Source organism: Oryx dammah, unplaced genomic scaffold, assembly GCF_014754425.2.
Source record: "Oryx dammah isolate SB20612 unplaced genomic scaffold, SCBI_Odam_1.1 HiC_scaffold_10, whole genome shotgun sequence".
In the NCBI taxonomy this organism is placed as follows: domain Eukaryota; kingdom Metazoa; phylum Chordata; class Mammalia; order Artiodactyla; family Bovidae; genus Oryx; species Oryx dammah.
In genome coordinates, this window is record NW_024070194.1 from 4,059,145 (window position 1) to 4,073,237 (window position 14,093).

The 14,093-nt window shown below is 52.3% G+C and overlaps 1 protein-coding gene across 4 annotated transcripts in view; it reads left to right on the forward strand.

Moving 5' to 3' along the window:
- NFATC2 (nuclear factor of activated T cells 2) overlaps positions 1–14,093 on the forward strand; it is a 151,320-nt gene that overhangs the window by 16,118 nt on the left and 121,109 nt on the right. For 2 of the 4 annotated variants that reach the window (XM_040248149.1, XM_040248148.1), the window contains exon 1: positions 604–733. The exons of the other annotated variants lie outside the window; for them this stretch is intronic. In XM_040248149.1, coding sequence (XP_040104083.1) covers positions 604–733 — 130 coding nt within the window. Of the gene's footprint in view, positions 1–603; positions 734–14,093 lie in introns of those variants that run through there. 4 annotated transcript variants of the gene reach the window in all.

Sequence of the window (14,093 nt, forward strand, 5' to 3'; positions counted from 1 at the left end):
GACTGATGGAGGTAGCAATCGAGCCACAGCTGCGGGCTCACAGAGGCTCAGGTCTGCAAGAGAAGGCAGTGGGTGCACCGCCCCCCCCCCCCGGCCCCACCTTGTTGGTGTCAGCCGGTCACCCAGGGCAAAAAGACAAGTGGCTTTCTCATCCGGATCCTGGGTCTGGCAGGGGCGCAGCGCCTAGGCTGGGAGGGTGGGAGCGGCGGCCGCGCCCGAGCGCCTGGCGGGTGGCTACGCGCGGCGCCGGGCGGTGCGGCCGGGACCAGGGCGGCCTGCTTCCTCCCGGCCGTCCCGCCCTCCCGGTCCCGGGGTGTCGCCCCGCCCCGCCGGCCGGGCCGCGCTGTCCCCGCCTCCCCTCCCCGGGCTGCAACAGGTGCCTCCGGAGCAGGAAGCGCGCGCCGCCGCCGCTCAGCTACCCCGGGCGCGCCATCCCCGGACCCCGCGTGTGTCCCCACGAGGACAGTGACCCCGCCGCTCCGCCCGCCTCTCCGCCCCGCTTCCTGCTCCCTTCGTCCTCGCCGGCGAGGTGCCCGGGAGTCCACCGAGCCCGCCTCCGCCCCCGGCCCGCCGCCCGCCCGCCCGCCCGCCCCTCCGCGCGCCATGGACGCCCCGGAGCCGCAGCCCGACCCCGACCCCGGGGACGCCCCGGGCCAGCAGCCTGGGGGCAGCCCTCAAGACGAGTTCGACTTCTCCATCCTCTTCGATTATGACTATTTGAATCCTATCGAAGGTCGGTGGGGGCTCGCCCCGGCCTGGCCCCCGAGCCTGGGCTGGGGCCGGGGCCTGGGCAGTGGCCACGGGTGGGGCCCCTTTGCCCCACGCGTCACATTTCCTGGGGGGCCTGAACCTGGGGGTTGCCTCTCCCCAGGTGAGAGGGAGGGCGGGAGCCGTCGGAGACAGCAGCCGCCTTTAGAGGGCACTAGGCTCACTCTGCCTGGTGGGGGCCCAGTTTCCAGTTACTTCTCCCCGAGGGTCCCTGGTAGTGAAGCAACAGGGAGCAGGGGTCTCAGCTGGTCTCTTGCCCGCTGCTGGTCATCAGTGCACGGTGGAAGCTATGGGTTTTGCCTTTGGAGGCAGGAGGTGAGGAAGCCAAAGGATGGAGTTTTCCGGCCGGGACTGGTGCAAAAAGAGGGCTGGTGAAGCGGATCCGCCCACCTCCAAGCCCCACCGTGCTCGAGCCGTTGTTGGGGACTTTGCGCTGACTCTAAGGAAGAGGTTGTCTGTATCTAATGCTAGGGGGTGGTTTGCCCTCATCTTAGGCGGCTGGCCCATTTCCTCCCTGAGTTCTGCCGCTGCCGTTTGCACCTCACCTCACATGCTCCAGGCTGAGCTTTATTAAGTGGGTACCCCCCGCCCCCCGCGCCGCCCCACAGGCATCCAGACTGTGGGGACTTGGAGGGTGCCCGCCTGTGGTTTCAGGAAGGTGCAGGCTTATTTCTGCCTCAGCGACCTGTCAGTCCCTACTGCAAATGGGCTCTGCGCTGGGGGCTGGGGATTTCCCCGTGCTGGGCCGTCATTTCACGTGTTTAACAGGAGCCTTGGTCAGAGGAGGCCGTCGCACACCCAGCCTCACTGTATTTTTCTGGTTAGCAGGTTGTCTTGGAAGAAAAACAGAAGAACCCGACCAGGCTTCCTGATTTTGACAGCCTAGCCCAGCCAGTGCTTGTTGAAGCCTTGGGGGCAGGCCTGTTGGTGACTTCCAGATGCACTTGGGCTTGGCTGCTTCGGGAGAGCAGGAAGGGGTTGTGCTGGCTGGTGTGTGTAGGAGGCCCTTTCTGGACTCTCCCGAGTTTGCTGTTTCCCAGAGATGCTGTGTGAGGCAAAGAAATTTCATCTTTCCCTCTGCAGCGTCTTCAGGTGAAACTCCTTAGGTGAGGGGCTTGCTTCGACTTCAGAGATGCCCTTCGATCGGATACCAAGTGAAGATGGTAGTTAGTAACTATTCTCTATTTTGGCTGGAGATGGAAATAATTAGCCAGCCAAAGAAACCAGCCTTCTTGGGTTGCAATCTGGAGGCCATCCTGTGCTTTGAAAAGATACAATTAAGAATCTGCAAACGATCCCTCTAGCATCCGTGGTCTTGCTCTTCGTTAAGATTAAAGTCATGTTTGGAGGGAATACTTACACCCCTCCAAGATTCACAATCAACGGATTTTTTTTTTTTTTTTTTCCCTGCAGCAGGGAGATTTCCGGGGAAATAGTTTCCAAGCCAAATCTGATGGGAGGTGCTTTTTATAGTTTTTCTTGGCAAAGGGGTGCTTGGTGGCCGCCAGATGGGTGTCTAAATGACCATGGTGAAGGCCCCAGAGTCTATCCTTAAAAAAAATAAACTTTATTTTTGGAAACAGTCTTAAATTTATAGAAAAATTGTAAAGAGAGTACATACAGCAAGCTCTTGTATACCCAGCACCCAGCTCCCCGTAGGAGGAACATCCTTCATTAACAGGATGCATTTGTTATAATTAGTGGGCCAATATTATGATACAGTTTTATGAAGCTAAGTCCATACTTTGTTCAGATTGTCACCCCCCACCTTTTTTTTAAAATGAGCTTCACAGTTTTGAGGAATACTGACTAGGTACATTGTAGAATGTCCTTTCAGTGGGGTCTTATGCTTTTCTCATGGTTAGACAGGGCTATGGGTTTTGGGGGAGGAAGACCACAGAGGTAAAGTGACCGTTTCCATCACGTCATATCATGGGTACCTACCATCAACATGATTTATCATTATTGATGATAGTCTAGATCACCTGGCCAAGGTAACCTTTGGCAGGTTCCTCCACCATAAAGTTACTCCTTGCCAAACGTGCAGCCCAACTTAAGGATGAGGAATTATGCTCTGGAATCTGTAATCACGCCTTGCTGGGAAGGCACCAGGGCAGAAAAGAAATGTCGTGGCTCAGGAAGAGAAGGGATGTCGTGAGCCTTGAGAGGCTGAAGCGAGCTGTTCCAGATGTGGGTCGGCCTCAGGCTCACCCAGATGTTACTAGCAGGCACTTTTCTCTGCTTCCACATGATGGAACTCCCCAAGGGTCAGCACAAGCCCGTGTCTTACTAATGGGCTTTGTCTCCCATGACACTATGTTGGTGATACACGTGACGTATTCTCTTTGACTCTGGGCAGTGGGCTTGGCAAAAGACCAAGGAAGGAAGAGGATTGCTCCTGGGACAGACATTGTCAGGAACTGGTGACGGCACATAGGGAGTTGGGGGAAGTCAGATGCTTATTTTGTGGAACCTGAGCGTGTGGCAGCTGTGATTAGCCCGTGTAGTACCCCTCCAACCATAGAAGGTACACATTTCATAGGAGGTTGTCACCTTCGTTTTGTAGAGGGGGTTGATGAGGCCCAGAGAGGTGAAGGAACTTTCCCCAGAAAGCAGAGCTGGTACATGGCCGAGCTCAAATGTGAACCTGGCCGTCCTGCTCCCGAGCCCGCTTTCTGATCTACTGTGTGAGTCTCTCGTCCCCTCACTTGCTGAGAGACATGCACGAAGCAGTTAGGGGCCTGGCACCATGCAAGACTGGAGTTTAAGGCGTTACTGACAAGATGATCTTGGGTGAGTCATTTACTCTCTCTGGACCTCTGTGTGCTCAGCTGTCACGACTGACTGATAGTCCTTACCTCATAGGACTGTCTGCCTTGAATGGCTTAACCCATTCAAATCAGTTAACACAGTGTGATTTGTCCCTAGCTTTTTATTAAACCTTTGATTTTGTTAATCGAGGTGCTCAATTCATGTGAGTCATTATTCACTTACTCATCCATCTAACTATTGAGCTCCTGTGGTGTTAGATCCTGGGGACGTGATAGAAAACGAGACCCAGTCCCTGCCCTCAATCAGTTAGTGTTTTTCTTGTCTAATTGCATCAACTCATGCCTCCAGTAGCATCTACATGGTAGTGGAAAGTAGGCATCCTTGCCTTGTTTCTGACCCAGGCAGGAAAATCCTCAGTGTTGGCTTTAGAATCGAGGCATATGTTAGGGAAGTATCCATCCATTTCTATTTTCATGAGAGTTTTGATTAGGAATGGGAGTTGAGTTAGGACAAGGGGACGACAGAGGATGAGATGGCTGGATGGCATCACTGACCTGATGGATGTGAGTCTGAGTGAACTCCGGGAGTTGGTGATGGACAGGGAGGTCTGGCATGCTGCAATTCATGGGGTCGCAACGAGTCAGACACGACTGAGTGACTGAACTGAACAGACTTTTTAGCATCTATGGAGAAATATTTTATTCTAAGATCATTTATATTAATAGATTTCCTAATATCGAAACGTTCCTGGTATTAACCCCACTTGGTCACTGTGTATTATTTTCTTATGGTGGTGGGCCTGGCATCTACTGGATAATATTTTTTTAAGATTTCTTTTAGCAGTGTTCACCTGGTGGCCTGTAAAGAATCTGCCTGCAATGCAGGAGACCTGGGTTTGATCCGTGGATCAGGGACGATCCCCTGGAGAAGAAAACGGCAACTGACTCCAATATTCTTGTCTGGAAAATCTCATGGATGGAGAAGCCTGGCAGGCTATAGTCCATGGCATTGCAAGAGTCAGACATGGCTTAGCAATTAAGCCATGAGTGATATTTGTAATGTCCTTTTTGGTGCGCTGGCAAGTGTAAAGTCTTTCCTTCTCTATGTTCAGGAACAATGTGTGTATTATTGGGACTATCCAGTTTCTCACGCTGTGATAGGATTCCCCTGTGAAGCCACCTGGACCTGGTGCCTTTTTATGGTCTTGTTCTGTGATAACTTTCTCGATTTTGTCTATGGGAATTAGGCTGTATCCATTTTCTATTTTGACTAGAGCCAGTTTGGTAAACTTTATCTTCCTAGGAACCCATCCACTTCACCTTTCTGAGTTTTCAGATTTATTTGCTTAGAGGCATGCAAAGTAAACTCTTATTTTCTTTTGAGGGAAAGAGCTAAATACATAGTAATAGAAAGAACGCAGACAGGGCTATGGTAGTCCTGGCTAGGGCTATGAGCCCACCTTGGAGGGGAGAGGCGTGGTGGCTGTTGGTAGACAGATCAGAAGTTTAATTTCTGTGTATGTGCCTGTGAATTCAATGCATTCTTACTTCTTTCAGCTTGTAATACACTGGGAAAGACGGATGGGCCCTGGGGGTACCCAGTCACCTCCAGAAGTGCCAGATCTTCTCTGGGCCGTGTTGGGAGGGCTTGCTTCTAGTCTGCCTCAGTGAGTCTGGTGTGTCCCTCCTCTGGTAAGCGGATGCATATGGCGTTAACTTTGACCTTTCAGAAAGGAAAATGGACTGCTGACCGTTGCTTAGAGTTTGTTCTGGTGATCCTCAAATTCTTTGGGTCACAGACCTCTGAAAGGCTGATGAAAGCCTCAGGCCCCATATGCTGCAGGAGCACATTTGCACGTGTGCGTCCCTTCTGCACCTGAAAACCCTGGGGTGCAAGGCGCTCAGTCGTGTCCGACTCTTCGGGACCCCAGGGACTATACAGCCCATGGGATTCTCCAGGACGGCATACTGGAGCCGGTAGCCTTTCCCTTCTCCGGGGATCTTCCCAACCCAGGGATTGAACTCAGGTCTCCCGCTTTGCAGGCGGATTCTTTACCAGCTGAGGCACAAGGGAAGCCCAAGAATACTGGAGTGGGTAGCCTATCCCTTCTCCAGCGGATCTTCCTGACCTAGGAATCGAACCTGGGTCTCCTGCATTGCAGGTGCCTCACCTTTATACCATTTTCAGGTAGAGACACAGATCCTGCTATAGCCCATTCTCTAATGTCACCTGCACTTCAACTCAGGGCCACCTGCTCTCCGCCCATTCACAGGGCACAATTAAAGCCTCATTCTTTCAGCAAACACTCATTGAATGCTGGTTTTGTGCCAGGCCCAGTGGGAGTACAGAGATGAATGAAATGTGGTCTTGCCCTTGTCTGGCCCCCAGGCCAATGTGGGACACAGCCTGGTAAACAAATAGGGACAGATGAGGTGCTGATATATAGTATCATGGGCTTTTTTTTTTTTTTTTGGTGCTTACTAAAAATAGAGCTCTACTCTAAGCAAGCAAGTTCGCTAAACACATGTGACATTCAGAGACGTTGCCGTCTGTGTCGAGTTAAGGACAAGCCTTAATAAGCCTGCTTTGTACAAATAGTGTCTCCAGGTGCAGCTGGAGAGGTGAAATGAGGGCTGAGTTGAGCAGGGGCCTTGTCAAGGGAGGAGAAAGAACTAGGGAGAAGGTTGTCCGAATCATTCTTTACTGTTGAACACATGTCATCCCAGCTTCCAAATTAAAGGCCGTCTGTTCTTAAGATGCCCTCAGCTTTTGATCAGAAGTTGTTGTTTTAGTCGCTCCGTCATGTCCGACTCTTTGTGACCCCAGGGACTGTAGCCCGCCAGGCTCCTCTGTCCCTGGGATTTCCCAGGCAAGGATACTGGAGCGGATTGCCATTTCCTTCTCCAGGGGATCTTCCCGACCCAGGGATAGAATCCGTGTCTTCTGCGGTTGGCAGGCGGATTCTTTACCACTGACCTCCCAGGGAAGCCCTTGATCAGAAGTAGAGGCTCTTAAAACCTTAATGCTGTGTTATTTGAGTTGGCTCCCAAGGCTTTTTAGTCCTATAAGATGATGGGATTGAATACATTTGAGAAATGTAGCATTGGTGGCCAGTGGTCCTTAATCCTGGCTGCAGACTAGAATCTTTCAGGCATACCCAGGACCCATGAAGTCAGAATTCTTGGGGGTCAGTTCACTCTTGCTGAGAGTCACGAGAAGTACATAGCAGGACAGGCTTCGAGCCCAGGCAGCTGGGGCCCTAAGTCCCTGTCCTCAGCACTACAGCTCAGCCTGAACCTCACTGACCCCAGCTTTCCTGGGTACCCTTAATGCCAACATGGGGTGCATTCACCCATGATGTTTTGATATCTATATTATTATCAGTGGAGTGTTCACTGCCCTCCTAATGGGATTATACTCATAAAATATGGAACAGAAACCCGAGTGGGGAAGGACAGAGTATAAACGGGAGTTCTGCTGTTTCTGTATTTCTTTCTACAGCCCAGTGAACTGTCGTGTATGCCTCCCGGGGCACGTGTCCCCCCAGCTCCACGGCCGTAGGCTTAATGAGCCAGAGCAACAGGACTGAAGTCAGGAAGTCCTGGCTTGAAATTCTGCCTTAGCTGTCTCTTACTTGCTTGACCTTGGCCAAGTTGAAGTACCTGGCATCAGCAAGCACGCAATAAATCATTGCCTTATAAATGGATGAAAAGTTGCATAATTCCTTCTTAGTGGTTTGCCTCCAGGCAGGTGATTTTGATCCTCTCCGCTTGTGTTTTCTCATCTGTGAAATGGGGGTGGTGATGGCAGGTTCCCGCAAGGCAGTGTGATTGAGCACGGGCGGTGGGGCTGCGTGAAGGTCGGACGGCAAACCGTCTGGCTCACCCAACTTCTTGAGAGCATTGGGTCCTTGGAGGGGAGAGTCTCTGCTTTGGCCTTTGAGGAATCCTAAGCCTTAAGAGAAGATGCTGTTTGGAGATGAGTCACTGGCAGCAGGGCTTCAGTCGGCATCATAGCATGATATCTAACTTAGGTGCGATCTGCATGCATGCTCAGTTGCGTCCAACTCTCTGCGATCCCATGGACTGGAACCCACCAGGCTCCTCTGTCCATGGGATTTCTCAGGTGAGAATCCTGGAGTGAGTTGCCATGCTCTCCTCTAGGGGATTTTCCCGACCCAGGGATCGAACCCTCGCCTCCTGCATTGGCAGGTGGATTCTTAACCACTGAGCAACCGGGGCAGCCCTCTGTAGGGATCAGTTCTGATGAAAAGCTTGCCCGGGGCACAGGCCCCTGCCTCAGCCACAGAACTAGGCCGGCTGCAAAAGCTTTCTCAGTTGTCCAGACCCTCAGGCTGCAAGGTTCCCTGAGGCGGCTCCTCAGAGAGGCGGGGCCTTCTCAGGTCTCCTGCCCCGGTGCTGCGGGACCCCTGAGCCTGGGCCAGGAAGTGGCAGCCTTGGGAAGTGCAGCATGGTGGATGTCTTGTGGCTTCCCTCACGAAGGGACTTCCTCTCTCCCTCCCTCCCCAGCACAGGAAACAGCCACAGACGCCCCAGAGCTCCGGCCAGACCCGGCTTCCCTGGGCTGGTGCGAGGTTGGGTTTTACTGATTGTTCCCAAACCGAGCTCAGGGAAGAAGGCAAGACTCGCCCTGGGGCTCTTCCTGGGCTGCGTCAACTTTCCTGCCTGGAGGAAAGCCCGCGGCGGGTTCCCCCAAAGCAAGAGGAACGGCCTGTGACATTTTCTGAAACTTTGTCCAAAATGTGGAAAAGTAGAGACAATGGTAGCATTAGCTGTGCGTTCCCAGCACCCAGTTTCAACGGTTACCTACTGAAGGCCAGTCTTACTTCTCCCCCACCCTCGTGTGTGCTCCGAATCTCCACTTCTGCTTGCTTTAAATCACACTGCAGATGACAGAATATTTTATTGATAGATAGGTTAGCATGTAGCTCTCAAATATAAGGGCTCCTGAGAAAAATCCAATGCCATCACCAAACCTAAAAAGCTGTATTGTGTGCTAAGCTGACTCAGTCGTGGCCTACTCTTTGCGACCCCATGGACTCTAGCCCACCAGGCTCCTCTGTCCATGGGGTTCTCCAGGCAAGAGTACTGGAGTGGGTTGCCATAACCTCCTCCAGGGGATCTTCCTGACCCAGGGATCGAACCCACATCTCTTAAGTCTCCTGCATTGGCAGGCGGGTTCTTTAAGCCATAATATTTAATTTCAAATGTCCAGTGTTTAAACTTACTGCGTGTCTCACAAGTGTCTTTTCATGGTTAATTTGTTTGAACCAAGATCCAGAGGAGATCCTAACACTGTAAATCATTGACATGGCCATCAGATCTCTCTTATTTTGTGGAAATCCACCCCAGTCTGTCTTGTTGCCTTTGTTGAAGCAGCAGGTCGTTTTTCTTGCACTGGCCTCTGTGTGATGGGCTTTGCCAGCAGTGTCCCTGTGGTGGTGGTTAGTCTTCTGTCCCTTGCATCTCTTAGAAACTGGCATTTAGATCTGAAGTTCTGTGCTGTAGACTTTGAGTGCTGTTTTCTTCTGCAGAGAAATATATCCAAGGTAGAGAGGACACTACAGGAAGAGCAGAGAGACTGCTTTTCCTGAGCTGGCGTTTGGGACCATCTGTGTGTCCTGACCTGAGGTTTTGAGGGAAAAAGAGAATTTTCTCACTTGGGCCTGTTTCAGTTACTAAGATACGTTTCTAAAAGGCAGTGCTTCTATGTGAATTTTAATTGAGCCATGCCTGAGTGAGCTTTCTGAAGGTAAGAAAGTTGCCTGCAAAAGCTCAGGATTTATAAAGGTCCTTATCAAAACAAACCTGCTTGGGCATGCTGAGAAAGGTGGACTGTTAAATGAGTGCAGGGTGGGGTGGGGGGAGCCTTGACGTCTGCATTGCTTGCGAAAGGTATTGTAAAGACCACAAAAAGGGGCTGTTTACCTGCATGATCCTGAGAAGGTGGGCTCTGAGTGTGAAATCCACAACCCGTGACCTCATCTCTGTTGCCATGGAGAAAGGAGGAGGTCATTAATGCCTGGGGTTGGCAGGAGCCTCTGATCAAGTGTACCCGCCCCTGGGGACAAGGCACTGAAGTGAAAGCTCCTGGCGATGAGTGTAAATAAAGAAGCCATCTGTCAATCAGGCATTAATATTAAGTCTCTGCCCCTGGCCAGGGGTTCCAGGGGCCCCACTGTCTTCAAGGGGAAGTTTGCACTTGGATTTCAACTTGGCTAAAAGAAAGGTGGAAACCAGCTTTGCATGCTGTGTCAGGGGTTGTGGGGCTCAGTGAGGGGCACAGCTCTTTGAGGCACTGGCATAAAGGTGAAGGGGGTCTTTGCTGAGTGAGTTGGAGGAATCAAAGCAGAGAAGGCGGCCGGGCCCCTGCCCGTGTCTCCTTGGGCAGGGCCTTGGCAGAGAGGCGGGTTAGCCACACGTACCCTGTTTCAGAGGGAGGATTATCTGAGGTCTGTTTCTGGTTGATTCTTCTGACCAGATCTTTTCTTCTCCTTTTGGCGAGGAAGTCACTGGAGCCCTGCTCTCTGCTGTATGCCATGTGACAAATGGGGAGAGACTGTCTTCTCTTAGAGAAGGGCCTCTCTGAGGCACAGATGCCACCTCAGATGGCTGTCTTCCTGAAAAACGGAGGCAGCGTGGCACAGTGACCGGATAAGCCAAGTCTGATGGACCATTACCCAGCCATGAAAAAGAAACATACATAACTGCATACAACGTGGTTAAATCTCAGACATAAGGTTGAGATTTACAGCATGTACATGTCCATTCCCTACGGTTTCATTTATGTCGTGATCACAGCAGGCAAACCCAGGCCACAGTGAGGGAAGGTAGGCGAGGGGGTCCCCCTGAATGAGGGCTAGTGGCTGGGTGGGGCCACTAGGGAACCATCTAGCAGGACTGAAGCGTTCTGTGTCTTGAACGGTGGATGCACATTTGTAGAAAGGCACCGAGGCGTACTTCTAATATCTTACGGCATGTAGATGATGTCTCCATTTGAACCCCAGCCCTGCCCCTGGTTTCTTTCAAAAGACTTTTTTTTTGATGTGGATCATTTCTTAAAAGCCTTTATTGAATTTGTTACAATCTTGCTTCTGTTTTATGTTTTGGTTTTTTTGCCGAGAGGCACGTGGGATCTTAGCTCCCCAACCAGGGATGGAAGTCCCACCCCTGCACTGGAAGGCAGAGTCTTCTAGACAGCCAGAAGAGTCCCTGGCCTGATTGCTCTCGTCACTGGGGCTGAATCCCCACCCACCTCAGCTTCCCTGGCCCCCTTGGTGACACAGAGGAGTAGATGGTACCTGCCTCCCTGGTGCTTGTCAGCCACGTGGTACACAGAAGAGCTTGAGGCGCAGTGAATGAAGGAAGATGGGAAGGCCTTTGAAGTTCTTGAAAGCATGAGGGCCCCATGGAATGATTCCACCCAGTTCTTTCCATCCCAGTTTGAAGATGAGGTGGGGTTTCATGTCTATGAGATGCCTGGGCCCTGCCCTCCCATCCGGAAGCTGAACTTGAGGCTTGCAGATTCCAGACATCTCTCCACCTCTCTCCAGAAGGAAGACATGCGGGTGTGTGTGTATTTGCAGACAGCCATGCCAGTAGCCAGTCTGGAAGACTTGGAGCTTGCACACTGTCCTGGGTCCTGGGTCTCGGGCGCCTGGCCTCATGGCAGGCTGCCTGGGAGGCAGGACCCAGCACTCCTTTCTGTCTTGTCTGGTGAAGGGAGACAGCTGTCTTAGCCGGGGCAGGGTCAGCAAAGAGCACAGCAGTCATGGTGGCTTTTTCCAGTGGTTCCACGTTGAACGAGACAGGATGGTAAACTGCCTTCTTTCCCTTGCTGGCATCTCTGGACCTGACTTAGCTGGATGGAATTTCTCACCTCTCACGCCCTGCGTCTGTGTGTGTCATCTCTGAATGAAGGGTGTGACCACCTGATTCTCCCCGTCATCAGTAATACACACGATTCATTGATCGGGCATCCAATTACCGCCTGCATGTGTGTCTGCTGGGGGCTGTAGGGGTATGGAGGGGCCTGTTGGAAAGTTTGCTAAGCGCTGAATGTGTTACTCAAAGCGCAATCTGTAACTTTTCAAAGAAGGTCTTTCCTATAGGTGGTGCAAGCCGCCAGATCCATCTTCGGCTTCCTCTTGGCGTTTCCTGCAGCCCCTAACACACAGGGGCTTATGAGAGCGGAGGGATGGAGGGGAGGGGCGAGACCCCCGGAACCCCCTCCCTCCCGCTTCTCCCCACCCTCTTGCTTCACGTGCAGGCCTCCAGGTTGTGGCAGCTTCACACTGTTGCCATGGCAACAGACTGTGATGTCTCAAACCCAGGGCCCGGGCCTCTCACCACCTCAGGGTGTGAGCGGTGGGTCTGTCGCTTCAGACAAGGGTGGACCGCGGCTCCGGGGCCCAGCCGCCGGCCTGAGGGGCGTCCGGCCTGCGGGCCGGATCCTGGCTCCTCCAGCGCCCCGGCTCGCGCGGCCCCTCCCCCTCCTGAGGACAGACGCCTCCTGGAGCTTCCTGAGCTGGCTTTCTATTTTGGTCATTCTATTCTGCTTCCTGAAAATTCCACCAGCTTGTCGTCCTCGGTGGAGAGATGTTCTCTCGCTGTTCCTTTTTTCAAAAGCGATCTGTTGGCTGGTGGGTTGGTGCTGGCGACGGTCTCAGACTTGGCCGCGTGTCCTTGAGGGTGAGCAACAGGAGGGCAGGAGCTGGCAGAGAGCGCCTTGTGGCCTGAGTGAGGTTTTTAAATAATCGTTGACTCAATCCTGGGGCAAATGGAGGGATTATGAGTATTCCAGAAGAAAGGAATCTGTGTCTTCCGTTGTCTAGGGTAGCCTACCTCCTCATGGGGCTCCGGAGCAGTTCCTGTCCTGGAGACACCTCAGTTTTCTGTGTTGGGGTGAAGGTGTCACGATCCAGGAAATATTCCCTTTTGTGAGTTATGGGGCTGGAGGAGCTGGGCTGCCTGAGACCGAATCTGGTTTTGCTACTTAGCAGCTGTGTGATCTTGGGCAAATTAATCAGCCTCTCTGAGCCTCACTTTCCCCATTTAGAAAATGAGGACACTATCTCTTGCTTCGAAGGGTTCTTGTAAGACAAATGCTAGTACTCTTGCCTGGAGAATCCCAGGGACGGGGGAGCCTGGTGGGCTGCCATCTATGGGGTTGCACAGAGTTGGACACGACTGAAGTGACTTAGCAGTGTATGTTAAAGACATACAGAGTGCTTCTTGGTATAAAGGGTAGAGCTGCATTACAGAGAATCATTTTTGTTGTTGCAGTTGCCTTTGCTGTTCAGTCACTCAGTTATGTCCGACTCTTTGCAACCCCATGGACTGTAGCACACCAGGCCTTCCTGTCCTTCACCATCTGGAGCTTGCTCAGACTCGTGCCCATTGAACTTGGTGTGTCACTAACACTTTAGTAAGAGTTAGTCGATCAGCTCCCAGGTAGCCCAGAAGGAGGACGAAGCGTGGAGTGGAAGGAGTGTCGGAGGCATTCTTTACCTACTCCACATAGTTTCTGAAGGCTAGCAGAAAAAGAGAATTCAAAGTGCTGACCGATCCATTTTATTTTTATAAAGGTTTCTTCCCTTTTTCTCTTTTAAAAGAAGTCCCTGGGGGGCGGGGGGCGGTGTGTGTCACACTTTAAGTTGTAAAATAAGGGAATAAAAACAGAAAGTGTTAGTCACTCAGTCCTGTCTTACTTGTTATGACCCCAGGGACTATAGCCCACGAGGCTCTTCTGTCCATGGAACTCGCCAGGATACAGGAGTGGGTTGCAATCCCCTTCTCCAGAGGATCTTCCTGACCCAGGGATCAAGCCAGGGCTCCTGCATTGCGGGCCGATCCTTTACCATCTATCTGAGCCACCAGGGAAGCCAGATGAAAGCAGAGAAAGGGTAGAATTTTCAACTTAAATGATAATTCCTTCCACAATAATAATACTAATTACCCAGAGGCCTTATTTATTGTTTATTTTGTGTTTTGGGTTTCATGTGTGTGAGATGAAGTATCAGGTGGGTATTGTTGCCACCCTCCACCCCTATTATACACAAGGACTCAGGACCCCAGGTCACACAGCCAGGGCGCAAGGCTGTGGAACGGGGGCCTCTAACACCGTATATTGACCGAGACTCAGATCTCCATGCAGACGCCCTGCTGCGGTGGGGCTAGAGTGGCTGCCCCAGCCTTCTTGTCTTCCGGTTCCAGAGAGTGGCCAGAGGTCTCCCCAGACGTTCTTGGGGCCTGGATGTGGGGTGAGCCCCTGAGAGCCTGATGGGAAAGGGAGGGCGGTGGTGATGTGGACTCTCGGATGTCTGTTGCAGAAGCGGTTTACCTGCCAGGGCTCACAGGGAGCCGACGTCTCATTTCTGAGTCAGTTCAGGTGTGACTCATGGGCTGATGTTCCCAGCAGTGTTTGGGGCCTTGGCCGTGTGCAGGCCCCGGGGGGGAGGCCCTGGAGCAGTCGGGCCTGGAGCAGGGGTTCCCAGCTGGAGGCGACTCTGCCTGGCAGGAAAAGTTTGGCAA